Raw genomic sequence first — 17,544 nt, forward strand, 5'->3', positions numbered from 1 at the left:
GGAATGAGGAAATAGCGGGAATAGAATCCTCTGCCCTTTTGAGGTCCAGGAACTGGTTCTATGGCCCTGGCTTTCAAAAGGGTGGATAATTCTGTTTGAAGAATTATGGAATGTTGATTTACTGTCCAAGATCTAAGTGGAGGGTTTTCTTTTGGAACAGTAAGAAAATCCAGTTTGTAACCGTGAGTTGTGATGGATAACACCCACTGGTCGGTGGTGATGGAGGTCCAATTGCTTTGAAAGTATGTTATTCGGCCCCCCACTGGTATGTTTGGGAATGGGTTGATAAGGCTGCTGCTCTCTGAGGTTTTTCAAAAACCAGATGTAGTGGCAGTTTGTGGTGGTGGTTGAGCCCTTGCAGGCCTTTGTCTAGGCTGTTGGCGTTGAGGTGGCCGGGCTGTTCTGGGCCTACTTGCTGGGGGGTAATACCTGCGTGGACGGTAGTAAGGACGTCTAGTATCATGCCTTGGAATCTTTCTTGCGGAAGGCTGAGTATCCTGTGGTAGTGAGGATAACTGCTTTAGTGTTTCTGTGTGGTCCTTTATGGTTGCCACAGCTTCCTTTACCTTCTCTCCAAAAAGGTTATCCCCCAAGCAAGGAAGATCAGCTAAATGTTCTTGTACCTCTGGGCGTAGATCAGAGGCCTTGAGCCATGCCCACCTCCTTGCAGCTATACCAGATGCAGAAAGTCTTGCCGCCGTCTCGAAGCAGTCATAAGTGGCTCTGACCTCATGTTTTCCTGATTCGAGGCCTTTGTGAATGATACCCTGTAATGGTTCCTGATACTGTTCAGGAAGAGAGAGCGCCATGTCTTGAACCTGTTTCCAAAGGTTCCTTTGATACTGGTTCATATATAACTGGTATGATGATATCTTAGATACCAGCATAGAACCTTGAAAAATTTTTCGCCCTAGGTTGTCTAGAAACCTACTCTCCTTTCCAGGTGGCATAGAGGAATGGGATTTTAGTCGCTTCGCCTTCTTTTGGGCGGATTCGACGACAACTGATTGGTGAAAACCTGGAATAGGTTGCACCAAGTAATTTGCCTCTGATCTCTTATTCACCGCTGAGACTGACCTTGGATGTTCCCAAATTCTGTATTGCAGTTCCTGGAAAACTTCATGGACAGGGACTGCCAGCATTTCCTTAGGAGGATCCACGAACTGCAGAACCTGCAATGTTTTTTGTCTTGCATCCACCTCTGTTTGTAATGGAAAGGGGATGGTTTCAGCCATATCTTTTACAAAGTTTGTGAAGGAGAGGTCCTCAGGAGGTGACTTCCTGTGGTCGTCAGGTGGAGATGGTTCTGAAAAGATTTCTTCATCTGAAGAATATTAAGAACTGGTGTCCCCAGGCACCTCTCGTGGAGTGTGGTGAGTGAGTGGCTCCTTAGGCCTTGATGGCAGAAGAGGAGAACGAGGCCTTGGAGGTCTTGGCATTCCAGATGGGCCTGGAAAGGGCTCCTCTGGTACTTTACTGGAAAGAATATCCAGGAGTGTGTCTAATTTGGAGATGACTGGATGGAGTATCGAGACATCCTCCTTGGGCATCGGTGTTGGCACCGGTGAGGGTACCGGAGTAGGCATCGGGACCGGTTCCCGTGGCATCGGTGTCGGCGGCATCGATGGCGATGGATTCCTCGGGGTTGGAATCGGCATCGATGGAGGTGTCGATGGCTGAGGCGGAATCGCATCGCGCAGAGCCTGGTGCACCGCTTGACATATGAACGTGTCAAGTTCCACTCTCATAGCTGGTGATATCAGAGCAGCTATGGAGGGAGGCGGTGCTGGCGATGCCGATACCTCCTCAGAGCCCTGAGGAGGTACAGAGCCCGTCACCGATATCGGTGGGGATCGCCCTGAATCATTAGGCCTCGAAGCCTCCGCCCCCGTCCGGGGTTTCTTTGCGGGTGAGGCCGTACCTGACGATGGGTCCTCGGTCATCGGTGTTTGGCGTCTTCGATGCCGGTGTCAATGTTTTTCTTTTTGTTTCTCGCTACCCGAAGTCGATGCCTTCGATGACACTGAAGGGGATGGCGTTGAGGCATCTCCCGCCTCCGGACGAGTCTTTTTCAGAATAGCTTGACGGACTGATCCTGATGGCGATGACTGCCCTGAAGTCGAAGCCCTTGGAAACAACTGTATATTAAACAATTGATCCATTTTTTTCGGCTCGGAGACGACGGCCTTTCGAAGTCATCTCCGCACAGGATTTACAGATTTGAATATTGTGGTCTTTGCCTAGGCAAAGAACACATTCAAAGCGTGGGTCAGTTATAGACATCGTCCTCACACAATTTGGGCATTTTTTAAACCCGGAGGCCATTTCGCCGAACAGCCGTCGACGGCGATGACCTAAAAATATCGGTCCCGGCCGGAAACCGAAACGGAAAAAAGTTACCGCTGGTGATAACTAAGGGAAACCCCTGCGGTGAGCGTAATTTTTTCCGAAAAAGATGAACTTTTTAAATAGGTGAAAAATCACCTCAGGACTCCAATAGACCGCGATGCTAACTGCTTCACGGAAAAAAAGAAGACAGAGGGAGACCCCTGTGGCAGGGAATATCATGGCATGCTGGGCATGCTCAGTAGGCACTCCGGTGCCATTCAAAAGTTTCATGGAAACTTTTAAAGAAGTTTTTCCGTACATAGGGCTCCATTACCGATGTCACCCATATGTGAGGACTAGCATCCTGCTTGTCCTGGGATAAATAGAGGATGCCCTGCAAGGGGCTTTGTTGAAACAATTGGTAATGGAACCCACGAGAGAGGGAGCTATACTCGATTTAGTGTTCACTAATGGAGATAATGTCTCTGATGTCCAGGTGGGCGCCCACCTCAGCACCAGTGATCAAATGGTATGGTTTCATATCACGCAAAGAATACGGAGAAGAAGCACAAAGACCCAAGTTTTGCAGTTCAAAAACAAGGACTTTGATGACGTGGGGAAGTACCTAGAGGAAGAACTAGAAGGCTGGGAGAACGAGACAGATGTGGAACAACAGTGGACCAAACTAAAAGGAGCAATTACCAAGGCAACTAATCTATATGTTAGAAAAGTAATGAAAAGCAAAAGAATGAAACCTATCTGGTTCAAAAAGGAGGTGGCTTGCAAAATAAAGGCTAAAAGCCAGTGTTCAAGAAATATAAAGGATCCCAAAGGGAGCAGCACAAAGAAGAATATCTGGTAGAACTGAGGGAGACTAAGAAAGTAATCAAGAAGGCAAAAAGTCAAGCGGAAGAAAGGATTGCCAAAGAGGTAACACGAGGTGACAAAACATTTTTCAGACACTTCAGAGAAAGGAGGAAAGTCCAAAATGGTATAGTGAAATTGAAAGGTGGAAAAGATCAATGTGTGGAGAGAGACGAAGAAATGGCAGAAATATTAAACAAATACTTCAGTTTGGTGTTCACTAAAGAGGACCCTGGAGAAGGACCGTCGCTAGCTAACAATAAACCGGAGGGGAGTGGAGTAGATGTAACTCCATTTACAGTAGAGAATGTATGGAAAGAGCTGGGGAAACTGAAAGTGGAAAAAGCCATGGGGCCGGATGAGGTTCATCCCAGGATACTGAAAGAGCTGAGATGTGCTGGCAGCTCCGCTGAGTGACCTGTTCAATAGATCCCTGGAAACGGGAGTGGTGCCCAGAGATTGGAGAAGAGCGGTGATGGTCCCGCTTCACAAGTGGGAGCAGAGAGGAGGCTGGTAACTACATACCGGTTAGCCTCACCTCGGTGGTGGGAAAAGTAAGGAGTCACTGCTGAAAGAAAGAATAGTGACCTATCTACAGTCAGGAGAATTGCTGGACCAGAGGCAGCATAGATTCACCAGGGGAAGATCCTATCAGACAAATCTGATCGACTATTTTGACTGGTTGACTAGAGAATTGGATAGAGGAAGAGCGCTCGATGTCATCTACTTGGATTTCAACAAAGCTTTTGATACGGTCCCGCACAAAAGAGAAGCTTAGGAGTGAGTGAGAAGGTGGTGGCCTGGATTGTAAACTGGCTGACGGACAGAAGACAATATGTGATGGTAAATGGAACTTACTCTGAAGAGAGAGCGGTGTTAAGCAGAGTGCCACAAGGATCGATGTTGGGACCGGGCCTATTCAATATCTATGTGAGCGACATAGCGGAAGAGATAGAAGGTAAGGTTTGTCTTTTTGTGGATGACACTAAGATCTGCAACAGAGTGGACACGCCGGAAGGAGTGGAGAGAATGAGATGGGATTTAAAGAAGCTGGAAGAGTGGCAGCTGAGATTCAATGCTAAGAAGTGCAGAGTCATGCATATGGGGTGCTGTATTCGATGGGGGGTGAAGGGCTGATGTGCACGGAGTAGGAGAGAGACCTTGGGGTGATAGTGTCAAACGATCTGAAGTTGGGGAAACAATGTGACAAGGCAATAGCTAAAGCCAGAAGAATGCTGGGCTGCATAAAGAGAGGAATATCGAGTAAAAAAAGGGAAGTGATTATCCCCTTGTACAGGGCCTTGGTGAGGCCTCACCTGGTGTACTGTTCTCAGTTCTGGAGACTGTATCTCCGAAGGGACAGTGATAGGATGGAGGCGGTCCAGAGAAGGGCGACCAAAAAGGTGGATGGTCTTCATGAATGACTTATGAGGAGAGATTGAAGAATCTAAATATGTACACCCTGGAGGAAAGGAGGAGCAAAGGTGATATGATACAGACTTTCAGATACTTGAAAGGTTTTAACGATCCAAAGACAACAAACCTTCTCCGTTGGAAAAAAAATCAGCAGAACCAGGGGTCACGATTTGAAGCTCCAAGGAGGAAGACTCAGAACCAATGTCAGGAAGTATTTCTTCATGGAGAGGGTGGTGGATGCCTGGAACGCCCTTCCGGAGGAAGTGGCGAAGACTAAAACTGTGAAGGACTTCAAAGGAGCATGAGATAAACACTGTGTTTTACGAATGGGCACCGGTTAGGTGTGGTAAACATCACCTGCGGGGGTGACTCCAGGTGGAGAGAGACAGGGGTTGCAGGAAAGCCTCTGACACTGGCTGGAGTAGAATCTGTTGCAGGCAGGAGTGAGAAAGCCTGGGTACTGACTGGGGCTTATGGATCTGAATGCTAACAGAAGAGTGCCTATGGTAGTGGGAGCTGGCTGCAGGGAGTCTAATACAAGGTGCGGGAGAGGTAAGGGTGAACTTAGACACAGGAACAGCATGGAAGTATGGGTGGCAGTGAATGCATGTAGAGGTGATCAGAATACTGGAACTGGGCGCAGGTAAGGATGGATTCAGGGTTGCGTGCAGGTAAGGGTGATACTGACTGTTGGTATGAGTGACTGGACTAAGGGAACTCAGGGAAACAAGATGGACAATGACCAGACAGACTAATCAAACATTACAACACGAAACATAAAACACACAAGCTCAAAGGCAGCACAACTAGGCTGAAAGCCCAACGGCAGCAGGGCAAGGCGGAAGCCCGAAGGCCACACAGAGGCAGGCAGATGGCCCGAAGGCCACACAGAGGCAGGCAGAAGGCCCAAAGGCCACATAGAGGCAGGCAGAAGGCCCGAAGGCCACACAGAGGCAGTAGGCTAGAGCAGGGAGCCCAGACGAGCTTGATGCCGAAGCACCGAGGGATATGTTAGGCAGGGTTATAAAGGAAGTTTGGAACATAGAGTAGACAAGGAGGACGGACTGGGCCAGCCGGGGAAGCATGCTCATGGGGGACCTCTGGTGGTGAGGTGGCTGCATAGCAGCCATAGTCGTAACAGTACCCCCCTACTTAAGGCCTCCTACTCCACCTGGGTCCCAACTCTGCAGGGGACACTGCATGATGGCAATTCCAAACTCCTCCTGAGATGGTGTGACAAAGTCATCCCCTTCCTGGGGTGGCGACAGTCTCAACCCCCTCCTGGGGTGACGATGCAGCAGGCTCAGACCCTTTCTGGGGCGGGTGGGCAGTGTCAAGGCCCTCCTGGGGTGAAGCGAAAAATTCAACCCCTTCCTGGAACAGCGGAGCAGTCTCAAACCGCTCCTGGGGCGACCAAGCAGTCTCAGACCCCTCCTGGGGCGGCAAGGCAGGCTCAGACCCCTCCTGGGAGGCAGAAGGCCTGAAGGGCACACAGAGGCAGGCAGACAGCCTGAAAGCCACACAGAGGTCGTAGGCTAGAGCAGGGAGCCCAGACGAGCTCGATGCCGAAGCACTGAGGGATATGTTAGGCAGGGTTATAAATGAAGTTTGGAACATAGAGTAGACAAGGACGGACTGGGCCAGCCGGGGGAGGATGCTCATGGGGGACCTCTGGTGGTGAGGCAGCTGCATAGCAGCCATAGTTGTAACACTGTGGATCTAGAGGATGTGAAGGAAGAGAGGGAGGCTTGCGGGAAAGACTGCTACTACCTGGAGATAATACCCTTATTCAAAAGACAGACACGGTAAATGTGACTCAGACAGTGCTCTATGCTTCAATGGCAAGAGGAAATGTGTGCGGGGGGGGGGGGGGGGGTGGGGAAGGATTTGCATTCACAAAAAATGCGGGGAGTAGCTTGCTTGTTACTGCGGTTACTACCCGAATCAATTAAGCCTGATACTTCACTTTCAATACATATCCAGAGAAGCTCTCTGCTTCAATGGCAGGGGGAAATGAAGAAAATGTTGAGATTACTTACCTGATAATCTCCTTTTCCTTAGTGTATGCAGATGGACTCAGAACAAGTGGGTACAGTGTGCTCGTGCTAGCAGTTGGAGACGGATCTGACGTCAGCACGGGTACATATACCCCCACAGGAAGTGAAGCAACTCAGTAATCTTCCTTGCAAAAGCTGTTGTGGATATATGTGTACTGACCGATCAATTAGTTAATGAAACAGGATTCCCCTGACCGATTGATAGTAGCTGGAGACCGCCAGCGCTCCCAACCGGAAGGCGTCGACAGCTGGTAGAGTGGACGGTCTCGTGTAAGAAATGACATGCCTCACCTTGAATTGGTGGATCCCATGTATACTGGCAGCCGGGTGGGATGGTGAGTCCACCTGCATACACTAAGGAAAAGGAGATTATCAGGTAAGTAATCTCAACATTTCCTAGCGTGTAGCAGATGGACTCAGAACAAGTGGGACGTACAAAAGCTACTCCCTGACTGGGTGGGAGGCTGCCTGAGGACCGCGTAGGACTGCCCTCGCAAATGATGTGTCCTCCCAGGCCTGGACGTCCAGACGAGAAACTCTGGAGAAGGTATGGAGGGAGGACCACGTCGCCGCCTTACATATCTCCACGGGCGACAGCATCCTATATTCTGCCCAAGAGGCCGCCTGCGCTCTGGTGGAATGAGCCTTGACCTGTAGAGGCGGAGGCTTCCCGGACTCTACGTAGGCTGTTCTGATAACTTCATTGATCCAGCGGGCGATGGTGGGCCGTGAGGCCGCTTCTCCTTGTTTCTTCCCGCTGTGAAGGACGAACAGATGGTCCGTCTTTCGTACTGCTTCTATCATTTCCAGGTATCTGGGCAGCAACCTGCCGATGTCGAGATGGCGTAGCAAACGCCCTTCTTCTGACTTCTTCAAACCCGCCGTGGTGGGCAAGGATATGGTTTGGTTGAGGTGAAATTGTGAGACTACTTTAGGTAAGAAGGAGGGAACCGTGCAAAGATGGATAGCCTCTGGAGTGAGCCTGAGAAAGGGATCATGGCAGGACAGCGCTTGTAGCTCTGAGATGCGGCATGCTGAACACACTGCCAGCAAGAACACCATCTTCAAAGTTAGTGAACGGAGAGACAGGCCCCGGAGCGGTCTGAAGGTGGATCCCGCGAGGAAATCCAAAACTATGTTGAGGTTCCACAGGGGCACAGGCCACTTCAGTGGTGGACGAATGTGCTTGACTCCTTTCAGGAAGCGGGAAAAATCTGGGTGCGTGGCAATGGTCTTGCCATCCCTCCTGGGACCGTAGCAAGACAGCGCAGCCACCTGAACCTTCATGGAGCTTAGGGAGAGACCCTTCTGAAGCCCATCCTGCAGGAAATCCAGAACAATAGGGATTGTGGTCGCATGTGGATTGGTGCCATGAGTGTCGCAGAAGGCTTCAAATACTCTCCAGATCCTTATGTAGGTGGAAAACTTGCGGGCTCGGAGGAGTGTATCTATCACCGGCTCCAAGTAACCTCTTTTCTTCAGTCTAGCCCTGTCAATGGCCAGACCGTAAGAGAGAATTGAGCCAGAGCCTCGTGGAGAATGGGACCTTGATGTAGCAGGTCCCTGAGAGGAGGCAGGGGAAGCGGCTCCCCTGTCAGTAGTCTTCTCGTGTCCGCGTACCAGGGTCTTCTTGGCCAGTCTGGTGCCACTAGAAGAACTAGGCCTCTGTGCCTCTGAATCTTGTGTAAAAGAGCGCCCAGCAGGGGCCACGGAGGAAAGGCGTATAGCAGAGTCCCTGGAGGCCATGGCTGAACCAGGGGGTCGATCCCGTGAGAGAACAGATCTCGCTTGCGGCTGAAATATCTGGGTACCTGAGCATTGGACCTGTCCGCTAGTAGGTCCATGTCCGGCGTCCCCCACTGATCCACGATCATCTGGAAGGCTTTGGGGGACAGCTGTCATTCTCCCGGATTTAGGCATTCCCTGCTGAGGAAGTCTGCCGTGGTGTTGTCCCTTCTGGCAATGTGGATGGCGGAGATGTCCTGGAGATTCGCCTCTGCCCAAGCCATCAGCGGGGCTATCTCTAGGGACACCTGTCGGCTTCTGGTTCCGCCCTGTCGGTTGATGTATGCCACCGTGGTGGCGTTGTCGGACATCACTCTGACCGCTCTGTTTCTCAGTCTGTGAGCACATTGCAGGCAGGCTAATCGGACTGCCCGTGCCTCTAAACGGTTGATGTTCCACCCTGACTCTTCTCTGTTCCACCGCCCTTGGGCGGTGAGCTCTTCGCAGTGTGCTCCCCATCCGCTCAGGCTGGCATCTGTGGTGAGCAGAGTCCACGTGGGGGAGGACATCTTCGACCCCCTGCTCGTGTGGTTGGGCTGCAACCACCACCGTAGCTGGGTCCGCACTCTGGCAGGTAGAGGTAGATGCACGGTGTAGTTCTGTAAACGTGGGCTCCACCGAGAGAGGAGGGAGTGTTGTGACAGTCTCATATGGACCCTTGCCCATGGTACCACTTCCAGGGTGGATGCCATGAGACAGAGAACCTGCAGGTAATCCCAGGCTATGGGCCGGCTGGCTCCCATCAAGGACCGTAGACGGGTCTGGAGCTTTAACCTTCTCTTGGTGGTTAGGCTGACTTTGTCTGCCTGGGTGTCGAACCAGACTCCCAGGTAGTCCAGTGATTGGGAAGGCTGTAGGCAACTCTTGCTTAGGTTGACTACCCATCCCAGGCTCTCCAGAAGGGCGATTACTCTGTTGGTTTCCCGATGGCTCTCCCCTTGCGATTTCGCCCTGATCAGCCAATCGTCTAGGTAGGGGATGGACGAGTATTCCTTCCCTTCTGAGCGCCGCTGCTACCACTACAATCACCTTGGTGAAGGTCCGCGGCGCCGTGGCTAACCCAAAGGGCAAAGCCCGGAATTGGAAGTGCCGTCACAGAACCTTGAAGCGTAGGTAGCGCTGATGATCCCGATGGATCGGGATATGCAGGTAGGCTTCTGACAAGTCTAAGGCCGTGAGGAATTCCCCTGGCTGTACTGCGGTCTTGACTGAGCGCAGAGTTTCCATGCGAAACCTCGGGACCTTTAAGTATCGGTTGACTGACTTGAGGTCCAGGACAGGTCGGAAAGTGCCCTCTCTTTCTTGGGTACCATGAAATAAATGGAATAGTGCCCAGAATCCATTTCCCATGCAGGTACTGGGATTATGGCTTTCAAGGACAGGAGCCTCGCCAGGGTAGCTTCCAATGCTGCCTTCTTGTGGATTGGACACGGAGATTCCACAAACCTGTCCGGAGGGATGTGATGGAAGTCCAGATAATACCCCTCTCGGATGATAGCGAGGACCCACTGGTCCGACGTAATCTCGACCCATCTGGGGTAGAAGAGGGTTAACCTGCCCCCTATGGCCTCGTCCCCCAGATGGATCAGCTGATTCTCATTGTGAGGTGCGGCCGGGACCTGAACCCGAGCCGGCCCCCCCTCTTGTGCTGCTTGGTCTGAAAGGACTGGTTCCTGGCCTGAGGATGAGGTGCCTGGTAGCGACTCCTATAGGGAGTGAAGTGTTGGGAGCTTCTACCTCTGGAGGGCCTCGGAAAGGTGTGCTGGTTCCTCTTGAACCTATCTTCCGGCAGTCGAGGTACTGGAGCAGCGCCCCATGTGCTGGCCAGCTTATCTAGGTCACTGCCGAACAGAAGAGAACCCTTGAACTGCATTCTAGTGAGACGTTTCTTAGAAGGAGCATCGGCTGACCAGTTCCGTATCCATAGCTGCCTCCTGGCTGCTACTGAGGATGATACCCCCTTGGCTGTCGTACGGACTAGGTCGGAGGCGGCATCCGTGAGGAACGAGAGAGCTGACTCCATGTCTGCTGCCGGGGCATTGCTTCTGACCTGTGACAAACAGGAACGCGTCACCACTGTGCAGCAGGTTGCGATCCGCAGAGACAGAGCTGCCACCTCAAAGGTTTGTTTCAGGATGGCGTCCAGGCGGTCATGAGCCTCCTTGAGGGCCGCCCCCCCCTCCACTGGAATGGTAGTGCGCTTGACCACAGCGCTAACCATGGCGTCCACCTTAGGGCACGCCAGCATATCCCTGATTGCCGGGTCCAGGGGGTACATGCCAGACAGGGCCCGACCCCCTTTGAATGAAGCCTCCGGTGCATTCTACTCCAAATCGATCAGCTGTTGTGCCACTTGCAGGAAGGGAAAATGGCGGGCTGTCGGACGAAGACCCTCCAGCAGGGGGTTCTGCGTGAATGCCTCCCTGGTACTGGGGCCTGGAATAGCCAACTCCGTCAGGCACTGAGAAACCAGGTCGGAGAGATCTTCCTTGGGAAAGAACAGTCTCATAGTTCGATATGGCTCTATCCCCGAGGGAAGTTCCTCCTCCTCGGGGAGTCCGGACTCGTCCTCTGAGACATCAGGATCCGCATGAGTCGGACTGGCCGGAGGCGGGTGCCCGCGGTAAGGGCGAGAGGGTCCGGTGGCAGGGTCAGCCGGGGCACCATGGCCTGGACGGGAAGCCGACTGCATCTGTACAAAGGTGTGAATCCCCTTAAATAAGTCCACCCAGGAAATGGAAGTGGTCTCTAGCCATCAGGGTACCAGGTCCCCCAGAATTCCTGGCTGTTCAGGACGCCCCGTTAAATCCGGGGTGGCCCCTGGGGAACTGTCTGTAAACAACGGCCTCCTCACATTGGGCACAAAGGGAGTCTGGCTCCTCGCTCTGCGTGACTCTAAGCTGGCACGCTGAGCACAGGCCAAGAGCTTTCACGCCGGAATCAGGAGGTGCCGTTTCTGGAAACGCTTGGGCGTTCAAATGTTCCATCGCGTCTTGCGAATGCAGGGCGTCGGCTTATACGATATGCTGCCAATAATATGCGCTCAAGAATATGCGTTCAGCTATATGCGCTCAATAATATACAATATGCGCTCAAATATACAATATGCGCTCAAGAATATGCGTTCAGCACTATGTGCTCAACAATATACAATATGCGCTCAATAATATTCAATATGCTGCGTTGTGCGCCTATCCACAGGCGCCTATCTGTGGGCGCCTATCTGTGGGCGCTCAATACCTGAACAAGGCAGACAAAATGGCGACCACGGCGTGTCGCATACCAGCAACGCCGCCGATCCTCGTACCTCGGAGACCAAAAGTAAAAGATGTACGCCTTACCTGATCTTCGGCGCTTCCCGGCTGTAACCCGGGCAGTCTCCGGCTGCGGGGGGGAGAGGGGAAATACCTTCACCGCCACGCTCGAGGAAGTGCACCCGCTGCCTCTAAGCCGCCAAACTCGTCTCGCTCAGGGCTAAGTCCTCGCCGGGACTGAGGCGCCTCTCAGCCACGCTTGAGCCCTTCTCGCTCGGGGGCTAGATCCCTGCCGCGATTCGGCCACTGGACCGAGGCATAGACCTCCGAGGGATCGCGGAAATCACCTCGAGAAACTCAACTGGGGGAGGGACCCGAGGGTATCACCGTAGGAGTGCGGGGCTCGTCTTCTGGTATCTTCTTAGAAATTTAGAAAGTCGAAGTAGAAAGTAGATTTGGAAAACACGCTCAGCGAGCGTGCAGGAGCTCCAAACTGCTTTGGAGACGGAAATTACTGAGTTGCTTCACTTCCTGTGGGGGTATATGTACCCGTGCTGACGGCAGATCCGTCTCCAACTGCTAGCACGAGCACACTATACCCACTTGTTCTGAGTCCATCTGCTACACGCTAGGAAAGTGGATTTATATTCAGACAACCAACAAGGACTGAATTGCACAGGCTGGGTAAACAAATAAGCGTGGGAGTAGCTTGCTTATTGCGGCGGTAATTACCCCTAAACAATTAAGTTAGATACTTCACTTAGAAGCAGTCAAGCACTGCTCTCTACATTAATGGCGGGGGTGGAAGGGAAATAGAACCAAAAGGTTACATTAATACTTCACTTAGAAGCAGTTCCAGCACTGCTCTCTACATTAATGGCGGGGGTGGAAGGGAAATAGAACCAAAAGATTACATGAATGGCGGGGGTGGAAGGGAAACAGAACCAAAAGGTTACTGAACGCCAAGAGTAACAGATAAGTATGAGAGAGAGAAAAAAAAAAGTGTGGAAGCTTGCTGGGCAGACTGGATGGGACATTTGGTCTTCTTCTGCCGTCATTTCTATGTTTCTATCAGTCTGCCAATACACTCTAACAGGCATCTGATAAGAGTGTGCCCAGCTGTGTCCACGCTGCAAAAACTAGGCGCCCATAAATTAGGTGCTCAACAGAGCCTCGATAAGCACACAAACTTAACTCCTACGAGGATGCTTCAGATAATGCGTGTAAATAAGTGTGTGCATGTGTGCATGCTCACACAATTGAACACTCAGGTAGGAACCCCTATGTGCCCAACTAGGCTCCCAATCTGGATGCACATCTGGGTACACAAGGACAAACTGATGCAACTGAAGAGGGCAGCCTTATGTGCAGGAATTAAACCAACGAAAATGCCGCCATAGCCTACTACGCGGCAAACAAGACAAGCTTGAGAGCATATCCTAGCCAAAAGGCTGCTCAACCGAACAAGTTGCCAACATCCCCTAAGCTCCCCCGGAGGCGGGAACAAATATCGGATTGGAGCACAGAGCATGGAGACTGAGGGGAGGAAGAGGAATGCCTACTGAAACCCCCCTTTTCCCTCTCTTTTTGTTTTTTTAATTATTCTTTACCTGAGCTCAGCTCATTCTGGCTGAGTACACGGTTGGTCTCTGGCTGCGGGGGGAGAGGGCAAAGACCTTCACTGCCTTACTCAGCTTTCTGCACCCGCTTACCTTTCAGCTTTTTTTTTTTTTTTTTTTTTTACAGCTAAGTCCATGCCGGCTGAAAGACCAGCTAATGGACCAAGGCACTCATTTGAATTGAGAGACCATAAGGTATCACCACACGAGAGTGGGGCGAATATATCTCCTCCTCTTCTGAAATTTTTTTAAGCAATCCCCAGTAGGAAGATGCACGTCCATCTGCTGGAGATGGAAAATAATGGTGGGCTGATGTCGATGCAATTACTTGATCTCAAATTTGCTCAGTCTCCTTCTGCTGGTAGAGGTGCATAACCCACTAGTTTTGGAACCATCTGTCCATATGTTAAGAAAATTACTTTGTTTGTACATGGAATGCCTGTATTATAAAGAATGCTCAAATTCCTTAGATTTTCAATAAAACATTTCATCTGAGGACTTGGAAGACTATTTAAGAAAAGCAAGCACCAGGGACACCCAATTTACAGACAAAATCAAAGCATAATTTTTAAGCAAAACTTATTTTTAGCAAAAGGAGTCCTGATATTTTAAAAATTTAGAGAAATGTTATACTTTGCCCAGATACTTTGATAGTCCAAGGATTTAATACTTAGCCACAGTGTGAGAGCCCAGATGTTCCTTGGAAGAGTGAAAGAAAATAAGCCCTGATTGCCTGGAAGCCCCTTGCCAAATACAGTTATAACTCCTATAGTCAAACGCTCCTAAAATATCTCCTGTTGTGAGAAGGCTACACCAACAAGACTCAGTACATAATTCTCTCGTTTCAAAATAATTTCAAATTAACCAAACAGTTTTATAAAAAGCAGTTGTTCTAACCAAGTACATTTTTGTGTGCTAATTCAATAATTATAAAGCTCAGCAAAGACACATGGGGAAAATAGAAGCACTATTTTAAAACAAAAATGAATTAGTAGCAAAAAATTTTTTCAGAGAAATATATACTTTGCCCAGTTAACTTTGAGAATCCAAGAAATGAAGACTTAGCCATAGTCAGGAAGCTCAACTGTCCTCTGAAAAAATGGAAATAAAAGAGGCTAACTGTTGTAATCATTTGTGGTGTATTTAATTTTAATATCTTACAGATATCTCACAGCAATTACAGAATGTCTTTTTTCATTTTACAGCTGTGTGTATCCTTTTGGCAATTTAAAAAGTTTAAGACTTGTGTTATTATACTGTGTCATTGTTTCACAAGTGGCTATACTGCTGTAGCTCCAACTCTGAGTGGATGATTAGACTGACTGGCAGTGTGGAAGAAAGCATTTCAGTTCAATAAAGGGCAGAAAAAAATATGAAAATGTCACACATGGCTAGTGATAACTCAGTTTATGGCATCAATTTATTTATCACCTATGAAAATTAGAACTCACTAATGACAAAACATTTCATACTATATAGTTAATCTTTTACCTTAGCAGCAACAATGCTCAGGCCCATTCCATTTTGCTTCTTTAACGTCACAGTGATTATTTCAGGGTCTTTCCTCAGTGGCTGAGCCTAGGAAATTCAAAATACAAAGATGGTTGTATGGCTGGATTGCCAGCATTGTACATTAACTACTGTTCTCATTAGACAAAGCTAATTCAAATAAAAAGACTGAGGAATAAATTAAGCATCCAAAATGTCTTCAGTTATTTAATGTTTTATCACCCAAAAAACAATCTTGGTCTTTTTTGCCTAGATCAAGTGTAGGGTCTGAGTCATGAACTGAGGTTTATCTGCTCTTGGACTTTTGGCTAAGACTGACAACCAGTAAAACATGAGGGCTAATGCCCTGGTACTCATTCCCACTAGGGACATAAACAGTTTGGACATAATCAAATTGGGAGGATTAAACTTTTTATAAAAAAAAAAAAAAAATGAAAAAGGAGATCACGTGATGTGGTGAGCCAGGAAGAGGTTTCTCCTTGAGCTCTGGGTGTCCGCTCCCACAATTGCTCACCATCTGACTAAAATCCGTGACGAGCATACATCAAACTCCTTGCAGGACACGAGCATATGTCCATCGTTAGATATATGCACAAATTGCCATCGGCCATGGCTGCAAAGGGCACAAAAAAAGATAAGGAAAAATTGCGGGGAGCAGACTCCAAAATGGCGGCCGGGGCCGAACCGGCAGAGGAAGGCACTCACACCGGAATAACGCTGGCTGATATCAAAGAGACCGTCAGAGCCGCACTTGACGAAAAATTTGGAGAAAAAATCGCAGGGATAGAGGAACGGCTAACTGAGGTGTGCACGGCTCTAACTGAACTCACCCCCCGGATAGAGCACGACGAAGGCCGTTTGTTGATGCTTGAAGACGACTGTTTAGCGATACCCACTACTCTAAAGGCGCACGATGCAAAGATCCAGGCACTTGAACAAAAGCTGGATGATCTTGAAAACCGGGATCACAGAGCAAATCTTCGTTTTCTGGGTTTTCCCGAAAGCGTAGCGGATAGTGAATTATGCACTCTACTTGAAAGACGGCTGCCGGAGGAGTTTGGTCTGACGGCATTGCAAGGAGGCCTCGGGGTTGAACGGGCACATCGAATCGGCCCGAAGAAAAATGTTACAACTCGACCCCGAATAGTAATTGCCAAACTTTTGAACTACCGCCACAAGCAAGATATTTGGCAGGCATACCGGGCGAAGGAGGTGGTAGCGTATAATGGGGCAAAAATCAGAGTCTTTCAAGACTATTCGCTGCGTGTCTCTGAACAGAGAAAAGCGTTCTCATCGATCTGCACAGAGCTCTACAACCGCCAGGTACAATTTTCTTTACTGTATCCGGGGAAGTTAAAAATATGGAGTGCAAATAAAGTCCATCTCTTCGACACACCGAAGGCCGCTAAGAAATATCTCCAGCAGCCATAACGGCCTAAGGGAACGCTTGGTAGGTCAGCTCTTTACATACTGAACCCGGCGCAGTCTTATGGATCCCTGACTATTAGACCGCTGGCTGATCCTCTAGGGAGGAGTATACAAAACGGCTGCGTTTAAGATACAGTTTTTAAAATGCTGCAATATTTCCAAACCAGAATGCGAACTTGAGTTCTCTGAAGGACCCAATCAGGGAGAACGATCCCGGAAACTTTTGTTCATATGCCTTGCTATGGGGTTCCCTGTATTACAGCATACGGAGCCGGATATGGGGGACTATATAAACGATAAGGAACCCTGATAGATGGCTGCTGCCTATGAGTACCTGCTTATCTTGTCTAAGGGCTCCAGGATTACAGTTAATGTACAGAGGATGTCTACTTTATGGTTTCTGGGGGAGGTTCCACTCCTTTATAACTTATGCCCTACTAACCAACTGCCTTTTTATACAATTATTATTTCTTTTCTCTTTTTTTTTCTTTTTCTTTTGTTCTTTTGTCCTCCAAGGTTTGTAGTTAATATCACCTATAGTGGAGTGTTGATACTTTGGTTATGGTTCTCATATTCATGCACCCAACATCCACTATGTTGGGTGCACGAGACGCCCGTACACATGTAACTCGTGATCTCCACACCACTGTAACAGTGGTTTGACTGATGATTGAGGTCCGGAAGGGGGGAAGGGTGGGGAATAGGGGAAGGGGGAGGGAGGGCGCCTGCCGAGGTGGTAGACAACCATCAAATTATTTACAAGGAGCTGGACTTTTTGTTACGCTGGGAAGCGGGGAGGTTAGGCTGGGGACCTTCCTGCTCTTAGATAGACCAATCTATCAGGGACCTGGGTCCTGGATGTCTCGGATCCACTTTGACAATGGATAAAATATTATCATGGAATGTGAACGGCCTGGGATCACCCATCAAACGAAAGAAAATTCTAAATCACCTAAAACATCTGCAGACGGACATAGCCTGCCTCCAGGAAACGCACTTATCAGCCTCGTAAAGTGCAAAATTGCGAAGAGACTGGGTGGGAAATTGTATCTCCTCCGCGGCACGGGGAAGAAAGGAGGAGTTGCGGTGCTCATCCACAAACACCTCAACTTTAAAGTTACTACCCAAATCATTGATCCAGAGGGCCGATACGTCTTGTTTTCTGGCTTGTGGAACGACACTTTGGTTACCATCTGCAATGTTTACGCTCCCAACGAGTACAGACATGGTTTTTTTGAAAGCCTGGGAAACTTACTGCTCACTCACATGCAAGGAACTTTGTTA

At 49.5% G+C, this 17,544-nt stretch overlaps 1 protein-coding gene across 21 annotated transcripts in view; it reads right to left on the reverse strand.

Moving 5' to 3' along the window:
* The window catches only part of AFDN (afadin, adherens junction formation factor), a 1,391,435-nt gene that overhangs the window by 462,494 nt on the left and 911,397 nt on the right, over positions 1–17,544 (reverse strand). For all 21 annotated transcript variants that reach the window (XM_029594302.1, XM_029594301.1, XM_029594288.1 and 18 more), the window contains one exon: positions 14,815–14,901. In XM_029594302.1, the coding sequence (XP_029450162.1) occupies positions 14,815–14,901 (87 nt within the window). The remainder of the gene's footprint in view (positions 1–14,814; positions 14,902–17,544) is intronic.

This window comes from Rhinatrema bivittatum, chromosome 3 (genome assembly GCF_901001135.1).
Source record: "Rhinatrema bivittatum chromosome 3, aRhiBiv1.1, whole genome shotgun sequence".
Taxonomy (NCBI): domain Eukaryota; kingdom Metazoa; phylum Chordata; class Amphibia; order Gymnophiona; family Rhinatrematidae; genus Rhinatrema; species Rhinatrema bivittatum.